Source organism: Notolepis coatsorum (genome assembly GCF_963971535.1).
Source record: "Notolepis coatsorum genome assembly, chromosome: 5".
Taxonomy (NCBI): Eukaryota; Metazoa; Chordata; class Actinopteri; order Aulopiformes; family Paralepididae; genus Notolepis; species Notolepis coatsorum.
The window spans coordinates 97,326,295-97,343,665 of NC_140169.1; the positions used below are offsets into that span (position 1 = coordinate 97,326,295).

The 17,371-nt window shown below is 38.8% G+C and overlaps 1 protein-coding gene across 1 annotated transcript in view; it reads right to left on the reverse strand.

Annotated features, from left to right (window-relative positions):
* Nucleotides 1–17,026, reverse strand: part of plg (plasminogen) — a gene marked incomplete at both ends in the record, with an annotated part of 57,248 nt that extends 40,222 nt beyond the window's left edge. The window contains 6 exons of the mRNA XM_084314188.1: nucleotides 406–526; nucleotides 4,413–4,552; nucleotides 9,426–9,540; nucleotides 11,004–11,110; nucleotides 14,720–14,855; nucleotides 16,978–17,026. Of these exons, the coding sequence (XP_084170314.1) occupies nucleotides 406–526; nucleotides 4,413–4,552; nucleotides 9,426–9,540; nucleotides 11,004–11,110; nucleotides 14,720–14,855; nucleotides 16,978–17,026 (668 nt within the window). The remainder of the gene's footprint in view (nucleotides 1–405; nucleotides 527–4,412; nucleotides 4,553–9,425; nucleotides 9,541–11,003; nucleotides 11,111–14,719; nucleotides 14,856–16,977) is intronic.
* Nucleotides 17,027–17,371: the final 345 nt, after the last annotated feature.

Here is a 17,371-nt window from a genome sequence, read left to right on the forward strand (position 1 = left end):
CTGTCTGTGTTATGTGTGTGTGTCTGTGTGTGTTATGTATATATGTGTGTGTGTGGGGGGGGAGCGTATGTGTTTGTCTGTGTGTGTTATGTGTGTGTCTGTGTGTGTTATGTATATACGTGTGTGTGTGTGTGTTATGTGTGTGTCTGTGTGTGTTGTGTATATACATGTGTGTGTGTGTGTTTGTTCCTACGCGGTAGGGATGTATCCGTGTTTGTGTGTGTCTGTGTGTGTTGTGTATATACATGTATGTGTGTGTATGTGTGTGTGTGTGTGTGTGTGTGTGTGTGTGTGTTTGTTCCTACGCGGTAGGGATGTATCTGTGGTTGTGTGTGTCTGTGTTGTGTATATACATGTATGTGTGTGTGTGTGTGCGTGCGTGTGTGTGTGTGTGTGTGTTCCTACGCGCTAGGGATGTATCCGTGGTTGTGTGGTTTCTGAGAGTCCCAGCGCTGGCAGGTGAAGCCGCCCTCTGTGGTGGAGATCTTGCCCCGGTAGTCTTCTCCACTGCAGTGCATGCACTCCTCTACAAACACACAGTCATGTTATCTTTCTGTCTGTCCGTCCGTCCATCTGTTTTTGTATATCCACTAGGGATGCCATGGTTCTCAATATAATATTGTACGGTACAGTAACGCCATCCACGGTTCAATACGCACTTGTGAAATTGGGGCATTTTCGGTTTTGCACTTACATTTTGTGTTACTAGTGTCCATGCATTGTATTTCTATCCCAATTGGCTCTGTGTGTGTGTGTGTGTGTGTGTGTGTGTGTGTGTGTGTGTGTGTGTGTGTGTGTGTGTGTGTGTGTGTGTGTGTGTGTGTGTGTGTGTGTGTGTGTGTGTGTGTGTGTGTGTGTGTGTGTGTGTGTGTGTGTGTGTGTGTGTGTGTGTGTGTGTGTGTGTGTGTATCTGTGCCCACGCTCTGGGATGAGGAAACCCCGCCCTGCGAGTAAATATCCAATCACAGATGTTGGGGTGACGGCAACACTGGAGTCATCTTTCACACAACACTGGAACATGGCGAGTTGAAAGGTAGCAGTGTGGGTACAATTCGGTTTTGGCTTGAATACAACGACGAGGGAATGAAAACAGTTCAAATTCAGAAAAACCACTGTCTGCGAGCATAATACAATTATATAGTATAGTATATAGAAGTATAATATAGAATAATACATTTATAAATTTATAGATAAAAGTGTGTGTGTGTGTACATAAATGAACCTAAATATGCAATTTAACTGATAGATACACTAAATGTATTTATTTATGTTAATTTAATTGTGTTGATGTTTCCATTTCTGCTAAATAAGTATGTACATTTAGTTTGGTTTGGTAAACATTGCACGTAGTCTTTTTTTCTTCATTTCTTCTTTTTTCTTCTTCCTGTTCCTTTCGGCCACGGAATTTAGTGGAGCATATTAATATGTACTGTTGGACTGTAATAATTCCATGTATGAATAAATAGAAATTAATGAAAAAGAAAAGAACATTTGTCGCCTACGTAAATGTAAACACTTCTGCACCACCACCACCCAGCAACATCACTGTCTGGAAGCAGTATAGTCGAAAAGGTAAGAACATTGTCAGTGAAAAAACAACAGTCTCGCCGATACCTTCCAACAAGCCTATCGTACCGGTTCAGAAAAACACGAAAACAAACAAGTTTCGACATTTGTTGCAAAAGATTGGCAGCCCTTTTGGGTTGTTAAAGTGGGGCGGCATGGCTCAGCGGTAGAGCGGGTCGTCCAATGATCGAAGGGTTGGTGGTTCGAATCCCGCTCAAGCCCATGTCCATCCCACTGCCGTTGTGTCCTTGGGCAAGACACTGGCGAGACACCCCAGGTGAATGGTCAAAATATACTTTTTTTGTTGATTTTGAGTTGTTATATTTTGCTTCCTAAACATGTCTTCTATGAAACTAGTGACAATAAAACATCAATAACACACATTTAGTTGTTTATTTTACTTCATTTTGCCTTATTGCATCCATAAATTAGCACATATTTAATGGGGAAGTGCCTCATTTGCATATATAAACATACATTTCAGAAAACTTGCAATATATCTTTCTTAGTTTATATGTACATAACAAATTGGGAAAGTTTCATAGTGATATCTATTCAAATATTTTTTGCCTATTAGGGGGTACTACACTGTACTACACTGTTTGTAGCCTGTGTGTAGTTCTGTTCAGTTCAATAACATCATTATTATTCAGTTATCAGGCATGTGTTTAGGTTGTCTATTACTAATGGTTTGATTAGGTATTGTGTTTGTAAATATCTGTTTAAAAAAAAAGTATGGCATTTTACAATACAGAACTTTGAAGGCGTTTTCCCAAAAATGAGTTTTAAGAGTTTTTCCTCATACTCTGAGCCTGAAATCTCCACTTCAGTAGCACTCACATACACCAAACCTTCCAGTTTTATTCATATCTATGTTCTGAAGGTATTTACAGAAGGGTTTGTTGATATCGCATTCATACCCTGATTTATATCACATTGTATTCCTAAAAACATGGCGAAATATGGAATTTTACCATAAAAATTTACTGAATGGAGTATTTTCTGATTTATGGAGTGATAAAAAGAGATATCCAAAATCCCCTCTGTAATAACCTTTGGCTCTAATATGTCAACAAAATGAAACTATAATCTTGAAAATGGCTTTATCCAATGTTCAGATTTCTGTCCTGGAATTATATGCAAATTAGTGCATATTTAAGTAGATCATGCCTCATTTGCATATTTAAACATACAATTTCAGAAAACTTGTAATACAAAAAAGTCTTGTCTTAATATAAGTAATCAACTGGGGAAGTTTCATTGTGATATCTATTAGTTAATTTTTTTACCCTATTCACCTGCAGTGTCTCCCCTTAACCTACTTGCCTCGTATGAATGTGTATGCATGTGAATGAATGTTGGTGGTGGTCGGAGGGGCCGTAGGTGATGATTATTCACCACGCTTCCGTGAGTCTGCCTCAGGGCAGCTCTGGCTGCAATTTAAGATTTAAGATTTGTTTATTAAGGACAATGCAAATTAATGAACATCATTTACATGTGTATGCATAACATCACAGCATGATAAGGACGTGGATCATTATTATTATTATTATTATTATTATTATTATTATTATTATTATTATTATTATTATTATTATTATTATTATTATTATTATTATTATTATTATTATTATTATTATTATTATTATTATTATTATTATTATTATTATTATTATTATTATTATTATTATTATTATTATTATTATTATTATTATTATTATTATTATTATTATTATTATTATTATTATTAAAGATGTGGGCTTTCAGTGGTTAGAGATGTGGGCTTTCGGTGGTTAGAGATGTGGGCTTTTAGTGGTTAGAGATGTGGGCTTTCAGTGGTTAGAGATGTGGGCTTTCAGTGGTTAGAGATGTGGGCTTTCAGTGGTTAGAGATGTGGGCTTTTAGTGGTTAGAGATGTGGGCTTTCAGTGGTTAGAGATGTGGGCTTTTAGTGGTTAGAGATGTGGGCTTTTAGTGGTTAGAGATGTGGGCTTTCGTCACCTAATGAAGGCGCTTACACTGTGCTCTCTCGTACATTTTTCAGCACCAAAGTAACGGTCTCTATGAAACACCATGCAAAGGCATTGAAGACAAATGAGCAAAAGCACAGAGCCTTGCCCGCACCACAGATATTTGCACCTCTCGGGCAACAGAGAGTTACCTCACTGTGACGGTCCACTATGTCGGGTTGGGAGATGAAGAGCGCAGTACTCCAAACCCCTCCCATGTATGAAAGTCATACAAGTGCTCACTTGGCAGAGGCATTGACAAATGCAGTGACTGAGTGGAAGTTGGAGAGTCCAAACATTACACTCGCAGCAAATATTGTGACATAAATATAAAACATATTTTTCTTTATATACATTTCTTTCTTTATTTTATATTGTACAATACACCAGGAATTAGTCTCAATGGAAACGTTTTCTTTTAGCTAAATAAATGAATTGGGAATAAAATAAATAGTAGCATTTTTTTCTCCTTATGCACAAAATATGTAATGAAACCGAACCGAAACCGTGACCCAAAAACGTGGTATGTATTGAACCGAGGGTTAACTGTATTGTTGCATCCCTAATATCCACCTAGCACTTCATCCATCTATATATCTATCCATCCATCCAACACACCATCAATCTTCCATCCATCCATCCATCCATCCATCCATCCATCCATCCATCCATTCCATCCATCCATCCATCCATCCATCCATCCATCCATCCATCCATCCATCCATCCATCCATCCATCCATCCATCCATCCATCCATCCATCCATCCATCCATCCATCCATCCATCCATCCATCCATCCATCCATCCATCCATCCATCCATCCATCCATCCATCCTACCAGTGCAGTCAGGGACGTTACAGGACTCCCAGCGTTTCTCTGGGTCGGTGGTATAACACCAGGGTCCATTAACGTCGCTGTCTGGGTTTCTACAGAAGTTTGAGTCCAGGTCTGCTCTAGGATGGGTCTGAGGTGTGATGCTACAAGAGATTAAACCAGGTTAAACAAGAGATAAACCACATTAGACCTGTCTAAACAGGGGATACACCACATTAAACACATTTAAACAAGTAATGCACCATAATAAACCAGTTTAAAGAAAAAACACATCACCAGTTTAAACAAGATGCATATCACAATAAATCAGTTTACACCACATTAAACCAGTTTAAACAAGATATACATCACATTACAATATACACAACACCCTCTTTAGCCCGTGCGGTCCGCCAGCGGACCGCAAATGACATCACGTCATAAATCAAGCTCTGTATACTGTCTGACAAAATTATAGTTTTATTTTTCAAACGTATTCAAGTATAAACATCATAACCATGTAACAACAGCAGTTATAATGTATATTATCATCAATACGTTAGTTTACCAATAGGTTAAAGTGTTATTAGTGCGATTTTAGTATTCGTTTTTGTGTTGTTTTGATCTCGAAAGTCGGCCATTTTGAAAAAGCGACCATCGGTAATTGTAGTCATTTTGACGCCATTATGAAGAGGACATTCAGCGCTTGGATGAGCATTGGAATCTTTCAAAACGACACATCCCAAATGCCTTTAGGAGACTTCAAGCTAATTACTTCTGTATGCATTTTTTAAATATCTCTTATTACTCGGGATAATATACCACAAAACTGAACGTTATTGGCATATTGGAGCGCAGTTAGTTTGTATCCCCTATTTTGAGCATTTAGCAACAATCAGATTTTAAATCAGTTTCAACATGGCGGCACTCTGGCAAGAATAAGAAACCTACTGTACATACCATTAACATTATTGGGCAAAAGGATGATAATTATTTTAATTAGACATCAAATGTTATGATGATAATAATATAATAATTGCTTAGAACAGTGGTTGGCAACCTTTTTTGGGCCAGTGCCTTCATTGGGTCTCATTCCCGAACGGATTTACGACCAAATATTTCCTCAGATTTCTTAAGACATATTAGGGCTGTTAGCGCGATTCCCCAAATTATCCTGAGATCAGATTTGAGCGTGGCTGAGAGCAGATTTAAGAGTCCTGAGGAGCACACTTATGATTGATTGACTAATTGAACATTTTATTAACTTGACAGACTGTGTTCTCATAGTGATTCCTTCATGTCAACGCTACAGGCCTCCTTGGAATTAATTACTTAATCATAATTAAAATAAATATGACAATATTTGTACTATAAGAAATTATGCATTTGATGTCGGAAAAATAAATAATATGGATTCATCTGATCACAGGGCAGCTGGATTAACCATATCTGAACCAGCTATTTTGGACAAATGTAGAATTACTTTAATTACTCAGATATTCAAACACAATGCAATTATTGTGAAATGATTGAAAATAATAATTATTGAATGCCTTCTGTGGAATTTGTATTTCTTATTTGTTACATATCTGTTTTAATGGTATACAATGGGAGAGACCTTTGTTTGATATAGCTATAAACCTGCATTCCTTCGAATATATCATTAATCAATTCAAATTATATTGAAATACATTATATAGCATAGCCTATACACCAACACTGAAATGACAGTGGATAAATAAATAAATAAATAAATAAGAACTAAAGCTAATCGGTGGAAATAGACTGCATTAATATTCCATAACAAGTCTTGTGTGCGCCAGTATGGCCTACGTGTCTAATGAATGAACAGTATATGCTTAATATATTCTAGTTACTTGTTTCATTAGGATTTAGTAGATACTATATATATGCTCTGCCCTACGTACAGTATAAGTACAGTCTGTATGTATATTTAATTAAACAAGTCATTAATGGAATAATAAGCCTAGACTGCGTTCATTCATTACGCCGTAGGCTATATATATATATATATATATATATTATGTAAACATGACAAACGTCTTTCTCTGGTCTGCATCCCCTTAACAATTGTGTGTATTGAGCCGTACTGTATTGTACCCATTCTGCAATCTGTTAAATAAAGTTTTCATTCATTCATTCATATACAGTACTGCACGCGTGTGTGTGTGTGTGTGTGTGTGTGTGTGTGTGTGTACTATATATGATGCCAATACATTAATCTAATCTAATTTTGATGGGTCGCAAGACTCGCAAAGCGCTTCCGCCATTCCATTTTCACGCGGCTGCGTCATTAGTTGCCTTATAAGGAGCTCTGGAGGCGTTGTTTTGTATGCAAATGACCTGAATGGGGACGCGCTTTCGCGTTTGAGACATATGCCATTCCCCAACGCAGATATCAGATCATATCACAGGTGCGAACGTTTGAGCCACTTAAGACATATTACCAGCACGTTGGGGACTCAGAGTGAACTTGTCATTGATTCTGTCTCAGTCGGTTCCAAGATAAGTCTTCCAAGAGAACTCTTTGGAAAATATTGGGGAATGAGACCCATTGAAATGTGGGACATTTGTCTTATGTTGCAGGACTTCTGTTGCAAAAATATGAGAGATCAAAATGTTTGAAACTGTCCGGTTAAGTTGCTCCGTTCTCCGCTTGTCATCATGAATTTACAAGCGTCAACATTTTATTTATCATCTGAATTTGATCAAAATCGAAATATTCTGAAAGCCAAGACTTTTTTTGCAACTTGCGAAGCATTAGTGAACGGATAGTGGCTACAATAAAAACAGAATCAGAATACATACATTGAGCATTTTATGAGCAAACTAAATATGTTGACATAAATTAATCATATCAAGCGGAATGCACACACACGCGTATACTGTCTTGCTTGCTAGTTTCAGTGTGGACAACCCAAACCCGGCAGGTTGGGGGAAAAAAGACAATCCATATTGCATCTGTGTGAAAAGGGCTTTTATAATCACCGGTGGAGCTGATAATATATGATATGTACAGATAAATTACACAAACAATATTGTATACAACAGTCTTACTATTTATTTTTCACGTGAATCCATTGATCGTATCAATTCGGGACACCTGTAGTAAAGGTCATTCATCCTGGTTTTGTAGTAAAGGGGAGGGGAGAAACAGCCCAGTGCCGAGGGTTGTTAAATTGCTCTGTTCTCAGCTTGATATAATTAACACTTTAATCGCCAATAACGCCTAAACTCGTCATTCCCCGCCATGCTAATTCTGCCAATGACGCCGTAACACGTCATTGAGATCAATATTTCAAAAATCTGTGATCGCAATCATATTTCTCCCCCGGAGACTTGAGATCTACTGTTGATCCCCTCTCAACTCTCCAACGGTTCAAGAGCGCCATCTGGTGGCCGATCGGCGGATCGCCCAAACCGGAAACCGGAAACGGAAGCTGGTGCTCATTCCAATTCGGTCCGATCACTCGCTAATAGTCCCGGGACTCAAGCTAGACACAATGGATAGCAATCCGTTACCAATAACTCGATAAACAACATGATTTGGACGTATATACTATTATACAACCTGGAGATGGATCGCATATTTCAACATCCCATAATAAGAATATTTTTGCTCCACGCTCATCGCCCAACGCTACGAGGAAGCTACGGTGAGTTTCAGCATTTTTTTTTAACGTGTTCGATACAAACTGCTCTAATGATCATATCACCCACACTAGATGAATCATTTAACGTTGGCCACGGAGTTATAAACGACCCCCCCATCCGGTCAACATCAGATGATAAGTAGTAACTTCTAGAAGCACGTCCATTTGACATTTTTTATCTCGCGCCGATCGCTATCAAACTGTATACAATCATCAATATAATGCATTTAGGGCTATAAATCACGTTCTGCAGAAAGCTGCAGAAAACGATAAAAACATACTTATACTTTAGACCGTATTTTAGTATGAATATGTGAATGAAAAAGTATAACGTTGCTACACCCTGAACAAAAGATACTTGATGTTGAATGGGCCATAGTAATGTCAATTTAGCAATACAATTAAAAAAGTTATAGCCCTGCAAAGAAGGGGAACTTCTCCATAGACAAATAGAGCTGGCGTGGGATGGTTTAGGATGGATATAAGCCTGGCGAAGAAAGTGTTAATCAAATGTCCAATCTAACAAATTTAGTTTGCTCATAAAATGCTTAAAATGTAAAATGTTAAATATATTAATTCTGATTCTGTTTTTGTCCTATTACTAGCCTATTGTACTACTTTTATTTTATTTATCATCTGAATTTGATGATAAATTCAGAATATTCTGAAAGCCCAGACTTTGTTTGCAACTTGCGAAGTATTAGTGAACGGATAGATTATAAAAAGAGCAGCGGAGTAGACTGGCGTCATCCTGTCGCTTGCAGAGATAACCAGCCTGCCTATTTCTACAATATTGATTCGGTTAACTAAAGTAGAGTACGAGGATTGTATATATTTTTTCTCTGATCAGCTGTGTCAGAAGTTGCGTTGAAGAAAGTTCGGCAGAGAAATTCGGGAGAGACGAAAAGTAACCTGGTGTAACCCGAGCGCCCCCTACTGGTTGGGTATTGTTTATATGGCAACTTCCCAGCTACCGTGCGGCAAGGGCAGCGCTCTGCTGTGCTCTATTTGTAGGTAGGTAGAAAGGATTATATGCAGGCATATTCTGGATTATATGCAGGTATAATACAGGTAAGGAGGAGTATACAGTATACAGCATTATTGTACATGCTACAAGTTATATGCATAGACTATAGTTTGAGGTAGGTCATTATGATTCATATAATTACAGTGTAAGGCAGTTAGTGAAAGCAGTAGACAGGTATACATTGAGTATAAGCAAGAGCATAAACACACACTTTGATCTGTGTATAAATATATACTTTGCTCTGTGTGAGTATATTAATTAAATACATTATTTGGTGTGAGTAGATTATTATGATCTAAATGATGATCATATCATAATTATGATGTAAATACATACTTGGGTCTGTGTGGGAATTTGGAAGCCCATCTCTGACAGGTCTTCCCAGATTGACTTTTGGACTTGGTGCCTCTGTAGTCCGTCCCAATGCCATGCACACACTCCAGCAGGAAGCCTAGAGAGACAGCAGAGGAGAGGACATGCTTAGCTATGTGTGTACAGAGAGAGATAACGAGAAAGAGAGAGAGGACATGCTTACCTGTGTGTGTACAGAGAGAGATAGAGAGAAAGAAAGAGAGGACATGCTTACCTGTGTGTTTACAGAGAGAGGGCAGATGAGAGGACATGTTTAGCTATGTGTTTACAGAGAGAGAGAACAGAGGAGAGGACATGTTTAACTATGTGTTTACAGAGAGAGAACAGAGGAGAGGACATGTTTAACTATGTGTTTACAGAGAGAGAGAACAGAGGAGAGGACATGTTTAGCTATGTGTTTACAGAGAGAGAGAACAGAGGAGAGGACATGTTTAGCTATGTGTTTACAGAGAGAGAGAACAGAGGAGAGGACATGTTTAGCTATGTGTTTACAGAGAGAGAGAACAGAGGAGAGGACATGTTTAGCTATGTGTTTAAAGAGAGAGAACAGAGGAGAGGACATGTTTAGCTATGTGTTTACACAGAGAGAGAACAGAGGAGAGGACATGTTTAGCTATGTGTTTACAGAGAGAGAGAACAGAGGAGAGGACATGTTTAGCCATGTGTTTACAGAGAGAGAGAACAGAGGAGAGGACATGTTTAACTATGTGTTTACAGAGAGAGAGAACAGAGGAGAGGACATGTTTAACTATGTGTTTACAGAGAGAGAGAACAGAGGAGAGGACATGTTTAGCTATGTGTTTACAGAGAGAGAGAACAGAGGAGAGGACATGTTTAACTATGTGTTTACAGAGAGAGAGAACAGAGGAGAGGACATGTTTAGCTATGTGTTTACTGAGAGAGAGAACAGAGGAGAGGACATGTTTAGCTATGTGTTTACAGAGAGAGAGAACAGAGGAGAGGACATGTTTAACTATGTGTGTACAGAGAGAGAGAACAGAGGAGAGGACATGTTTAACTATGTGTTTACAGAGAGAGATAACAGAGGAGAGGACATGTTTAACTATGTGTTTACAGAGAGAGAGAACAGAGGAGAGGACATGTTTAGCTATGTGTTTACAGAGAGAGATAACAGAGGAGAGGACATGTTTAGCTATGTGTTTACAGAGAGAGATAACAGAGGAGACTGGAGAGGACATGTTTAGCTATGTGTTTACAGAGAGAGAACAGAGGAGAGGACATGTTTAGCTATGTGTTTACAGAGAGAGAACAGAGGAGAGGACATGTTAAACTATGTGTTTACAGAGAGAGAACAGAGGAGAGGACATGTTTAGCTATGTGTTTACAGAGAGAGATAACAGAGGAGAGGACATGTTTAGCTATGTGTTTACAGAGAGAGAGAACAGAGGAGAGGACATGTTTAACTATGTGTTTACAGAGAGAGAGAACAGAGGAGAGGACATGTTTAGCTATGTGTTTACAGAGAGAGGGCAGAGGGGAGGACATGTTTAGCTATGTGTGTACAGAGAGCAGAGGACATGCCTTTATTTTCATATAGAGATGTACTGGCTCTGCGTAGAATGGGCTCCGTTTTGGAGTTCGCTGCCACCGTCCAACACTCCTGCTCCTTTTCATTGTACAGGAATGACCTACGAAGACAGAGCTGGTTTAAATATCCAGGGTTCTAGTGTAAATGTGACCGATCGTATGGTACTGTACTCCTCTTGCGTTGTGTAATTTGTCGATGCCCGAGGGAGATTCGAACATGGGTCTCCCACGCCGTGGGCGACGACATAGACTGCTGCACTAAGAGGTGAATTCACTCCTGGGTACCGTATAGGGGTGTAACGGTACACAAAAACCACGGTTCGGTACGTACCTCGGTTTTGAAGTCAAGGTTCGGTACGGTTTTCATACAGTGGGGGAAAGTTTGGCTTTCCATGTTCCACTCAGGGGTGATGTAGTGTGCAGTAACTAATTGTACTTGTAGGGCTGTCAACGAATATTCTATATTGAAATTAATAATCGACTTGTAAAAAAAAAAAAAAAAAATATTATATTAGATTGTGAAAAAAACAGCCCCCGGTGGGCGGTCGTTAGTGATTAACATACCGTTGTATTAGTTCGGTACACTACACAGCTGTTCGGTACGGTACGGTACACACTGAAACTTGTTCGGTTCGGTACGGATACGTGTACCTTTACACCCCTAGTATCTATGTGTCTTTTAACCCTGTTATGGGGAAGTGAGTTTAACTCGCAGCCCACTTACTGCCACAGTCACTTCACAACACGCGCGTTTATCGTGACTGTGGATATTACTCACAGACCTCCGTTACATAAAGATACAGGGTTCTAATATAAAGATGCAGGGTTCTGATGTAAAGATCCAGGGTTTTAATGTAAAGGTGCAGGGCTCTAGTGTAATGATCAGACACCCGAACCACAGAACCTGAGGAGATGGAAAAGGCCTGGTAATGGTGTATTATAAAATGTAAGATGTTTTGGTATATCATGGTAATTTCATTTGGTACATTGTAAACTGTCTTGGTGTATCATGGTAATAATATCCTCATTGTAAGATGTCTTGGTGTGTCATGGTAATCTTCTTTGGTACATTATAAAATGTGTTGGTGTATCATGGTAATTTCATTTGGTGAACCAAACCAACACTGAGGTTGCTACTAAACAGCCAAGCTGAAAAAATCATCAATCATTATGCCATTGAAAATGGATGATCACAAAAATATTAATCTATTCATCTCTATTTAGGTTTGGGTCTGACATGAGGCTAAACATCATGGCCAACAAATGACCAAACAACACTGATTTCCAAGACAATCTGATCAACGATTATATGGCAGCCATCATAGATATACCAGCCATAGGTTCGTCTACCGGGTCGAAGCTGCATTTTTTGAGGATCATCCACGCACCATTCGAAAGTTGAAGTTGCTGCCTTTCAATCGCCACCACCCTCAACCAGCTGCGTGCTTCGGGTCTCAAGTTAAATGCCGATTTATCCGGCAAGCGTCATCCAAAATGACCACTTCTGGTCATGACCACGTCCAGTCTAGAACGGTCTAGAACTGACCAATCACCTCTGATGGCAAAAATTATTGATCACCATTGTATAGCCAACGAGCGTCCGCTCCGAAAGAGACTGCAGCAGAGCGTGTGATAGTTTGGGAAGGTAGTGAAAGGTGACGAAGAAGAACGTTGTTGTCAGAATTAATTTAGAATGAATGGAAGTGGATTGCCATTTTGGATTTTCACGCTATTTTTTGCCGGTACACAGTTTACAAAAACCTTTCTCAAGCACAAATCTTTGAATGGATTTTTATAAAATGTGGACCTGTACTACATACGACTTCAGGCTATGGACCCGCTGTGTTTTCCAGCTCATACCTCTATGCTGGAACTTAAAAACAGGAATCTGGCAACAAGTCAACAAAAAAGTAAGAAACAATATTTTATTTCAGTGAGTGCAAACCTCTGTTTCTCTAATACATTAGCACTCAAAGTGATTGGGTCTCATTCACCAACGGACTTAGGGCCCTTAACAATTGTGTGTATTGAGCCGTACTGTACCGCGCAGTGATTTATTGAATGCACATTTTATTAACAGATTGCAGAATAGGTACAATACAGTACGGCTCAATATACACAATTGTTAAGGGGATGCAGACCAGAGAAAGACTTTCGTCTTGTTTACATCAGGGTCCCCCATTTTCAATTCATAATGAATTGTAAGTAAGGGTGCAATTAGCACTGTGCAATCCATTCTTTGTGGATCTATCCCTATGTAGCCTACTACACCAACACTGCAAATTACAGTGGATAAATAAATAAGAACTAAAGCTAATCACGTGGATATATCTATAGTGGAATAGATAGTATTAATATTCCATAAGTCTTGTTGCGCCACACACACACGCACACACTCACACTGTATAGCCTACGTGTCTAATGAATGAACAGTAGGCTTATATTATTCTAATGTCTTGTTTCAATAGGATTTAGTAGATACAAATGCTCTGCCCTATACGTACAGTAAGTACAGTACACATATTAAGGTCGCCAGAGTCGGGGGTAACATGAGCGGACTGGTGGACTGTACTACTACTATAGGGCAGTGCAGTATCTGTGATCTCCTAATAAAACAAGTCATTCGAATAATATAAGCCTATACTGCGTTCATTCATTACGCACGTAGACTATATAGTACTGAGCATGCACGCGCACGTGCGTGTGTGTGTGTGTGTGTGCGGCAGGTGGCCACAAGCTGTATGATGACAATAGATTAATCTAATCTCATTTTGATCGGTCGCAAAGCGCTTCCGCTACCTATATTGGCCACCATTTCCACACGGCTGCAGCATAGTCAGTTGCATTATAATGAGCTGGACAGGTGTGTCTAACTCTTGATGTCATACTTTTTGCGATTTCATTTGCACACGGCTCTGTTGGCTGGCTTTATAAGGAGCTGCCGGAGGCGTGTCTGTATGCAAATGATCTAAACGGGAACGCACGTTCATGTTTGTCAATGAGTGACATTCCTCATTGTGGGCATCCCAGCTGGGATCGTTTTTGGCCACTTAAGACAGGTTCTCCACGCATTGGTGAATCCGGGTCTAATTGTCGGCGAGTTTGCCCTAAGAGAAATCTTTTGGCAATGTTGGTGAATGAGACCCATTGTTCTTTATTGCTTTAGCAACTTCAGAATGTTACCTTTCATAAGAGACCAGACTCATGCATGTGCTATAAGTATAAAGTATAAAGCTAAGCTTTGCAAAAAAAGTATGCAAATGGCTTTCGTTTTCTGCTAAATGGGGGGGTTAAAAAAAAGATCTGAATGGGAATAGCCTTTCTAATAATTCATATGCATATGGACCTTAAAGTCCAGCTACAATGATCCATTGTGTCTGTCCATCTATACGACTGTTTTAATACATTTTCAATGAGGAGTATCTGTTTGTCACAGGACTGATGATGAGTCCATTTCCGCCAGATTTGTATCCGGAAAGGTTCGTGAGGATACGACACCATCTGTCTGCAAAGCTATTGTTTCTGCAAAGGCACGATTATGTGAGCTATAGGTTCTAATTTAAAAACAAACCAACAGACATCAATACCTTCCATCTGTTTTATCTCTATTTTGTGATTGATCAGCATATGCTCCTCCCTTATACAAAGTGTTGAGACGGATCTAGTATAACATCCAAGATGGCTGGGACATGTGTAAAGTTTAAACCCACTTGCAAACAAAGGAGATTTCTGCGTTACACTTGTTGGCGCAGTCAGTCACTGTGTTGGAAGCGTATTCCCTTTTCTGCAGCGAGAGGATCCATGCTCCCTCGGTCTTGGCGTAGCTCTCCAGCGGGTTGCCACTGACTGACATAAGAGACAAGAGAAATATACAGAATTATCTCCTGTCAGATCCTCAAAACATTCAGCAGTTAGGCTGATCAGGAGCTAATTTCTTATATTAATGACTCTTTTTAAACCCAACTCTGCTTCACACTCATAGCTCCACATATTTGTTTGTTAAATACTGTATCAGAAAGTTGTATGTATTTGTTATAAATGCTGTATCAGAAGGTTGTATAGGTCTGTTATTAAATACTGTATCAGAAAGGTGTATGTATTTGTTATAAATACTGTATCAGAAGGTTGTATATGTCTGTTATTAAATACTGTATCAGAAAGGTGTATATGTTTGTTATTAAATACTGTATCAGAAAGTTGTATGTGTTTGCTATTAAATACTGTATCAGAAAGGTGTATAGTTTGTTATAAATGCTGTATCATAGGTTTATATGTTTGTTATTAAATATTGGTATCAGAAAGTTGTATGAGTTTGTTATTAAATACTGTATCAGAAAGGTTTTGAATATCAAGTAAGTCTCACATGCAATGAAAGATCAGCTAACAACAAATAATGTTTTTATTTATCACAGAATTAAAAACATTAGACATATTCAAACTGATTCATCAATTTAATACCTGTTACTGTTATTCAGTGAGATGTTACAGTTGGCCTGTTATGATATGATATTTTACGGGCATGGAAATAAGAAACCCCATTTCGTCTACCAAACAATTGTAACGTAAAACATATTGTAGTAAATCCACATATAAGATTCTTAGAAGGAATTTAGAGAATTATTAGAGATTTATTAGTGCCGTTTTCTCGTGATAATGACTTATTATTTTGTTATCTCGATTTAACAAAGTCAGTTTTCTCGATATAACAAAGTCTTTTTTCCTGTGACAACAAAGATTGTTGACCGTTCAGTACAGCAACAGACAGCCAGTGGCAGCTCTTGAAGGCTGAAATCAGGACAGCATGATCACATGAACCAGCTCCCAATCATCTCCGGGTTTTGCACATGGTTCTGGATAATTATCCCACCAAAACAAAAGTATTCTGTTATATCGAGATAAATTAAATAAATGAATCCGTTATCACGAGAAAACTGACTTTGTTATATCGAGATAACAAAATAATTCTCTTGAATCATGAATCTAATAAGTCGTTATCACGAGAAAACTGACTTTGTTACATGCCGAGATAACGAAATAATAAGTTGTTATCACGAGAAAACGGCAATAAAATAATAAATAAAGACGTGGCCATTCTCGGCTTCCGTACAGAACTATATATTTCTTATAAAAAACATTCTGAAGGCAGAAATAGATGCAATCAATGTCACTTTATACAGTAATTCAGTAAAATAGGGCTCTGTGACTCATTTTAGTTCTATTATTTATGGATATAAACATACTCAACTATCTTTGGCTTAATTAATAGGTTAAGACTGGTAGCTTGAAGCTGGTGAATGCTATATTAAGGCTGGTCAATGCTAGCTTAAGGCTGGTAAGTCTGTAGATTCTACTATCCACTTTCACATGTAGCCAAACTATGTTCAATCAGCCTCTCTGATACCTTTGTGAAAATATAAATTTGATCACACAGCTCGTTAAAACGTACAGGTGTGTATATGCATGATTGTATGTATGAATGTGTATCATGTGTATTCATTAATGCATATATCTGCTGAAGTGTACTGTTATACCATATTTTGTATCTCCCATTTCAAATATTACACACACACACACACACACACACACACACACACACACACACACACACACACACACACACACACACACACACACACAGACACAGACACAGACACAGACACACACACACACACACACACACACACACACACACACACACACACACACACACACACACACACACACACACACACACACACACACACACACACACACACACACACACACACACACACACACACACACACACACACACACACACAACCCCCCCCCCCCCGACACACACAGAAAAGCCTTTCTGACTAGAAACTAGTCAGACGTCAATGGGTGGAATTCTGCTGTGTCCAGTCGACTACAAAGTTAGTTTTATGACCTGTTCCATAGTATCACGACTGTCCATAATTGTCCTTTTTAAGACAGTGTATCTTACCTGTATAGATGAGGGTTCCTAACAGTAAAACAGCCGTGTACAGGTCCATGGTCGGGCCCCTCACTCTATCAGTCAGTTAAGTCTCAGAGGACCCTGGTAGCTTGAGCTGAGTCAGTATGATCAATAAGATAGATCTTATTCCCAAGTCAATCATTGGCCCTGCAGGAACAGCAAAGGTCAAAAACTTTGTTTGTCTGTGGGAGGTTTTGGAATACAACGGGCCCTGTCTCAACACTGTAGAGAAGCCATCCTTCCATCCACATTGCAGTGGAGGATGAACCTAAACGGATTTAACCAACTGTTTTATTAGTGAAATAGATTACCCACCGTTTTAAGCTCATATAGATATGAATGACTGAAATTCATAGGATTATCGGACGTATAGTGATAGATT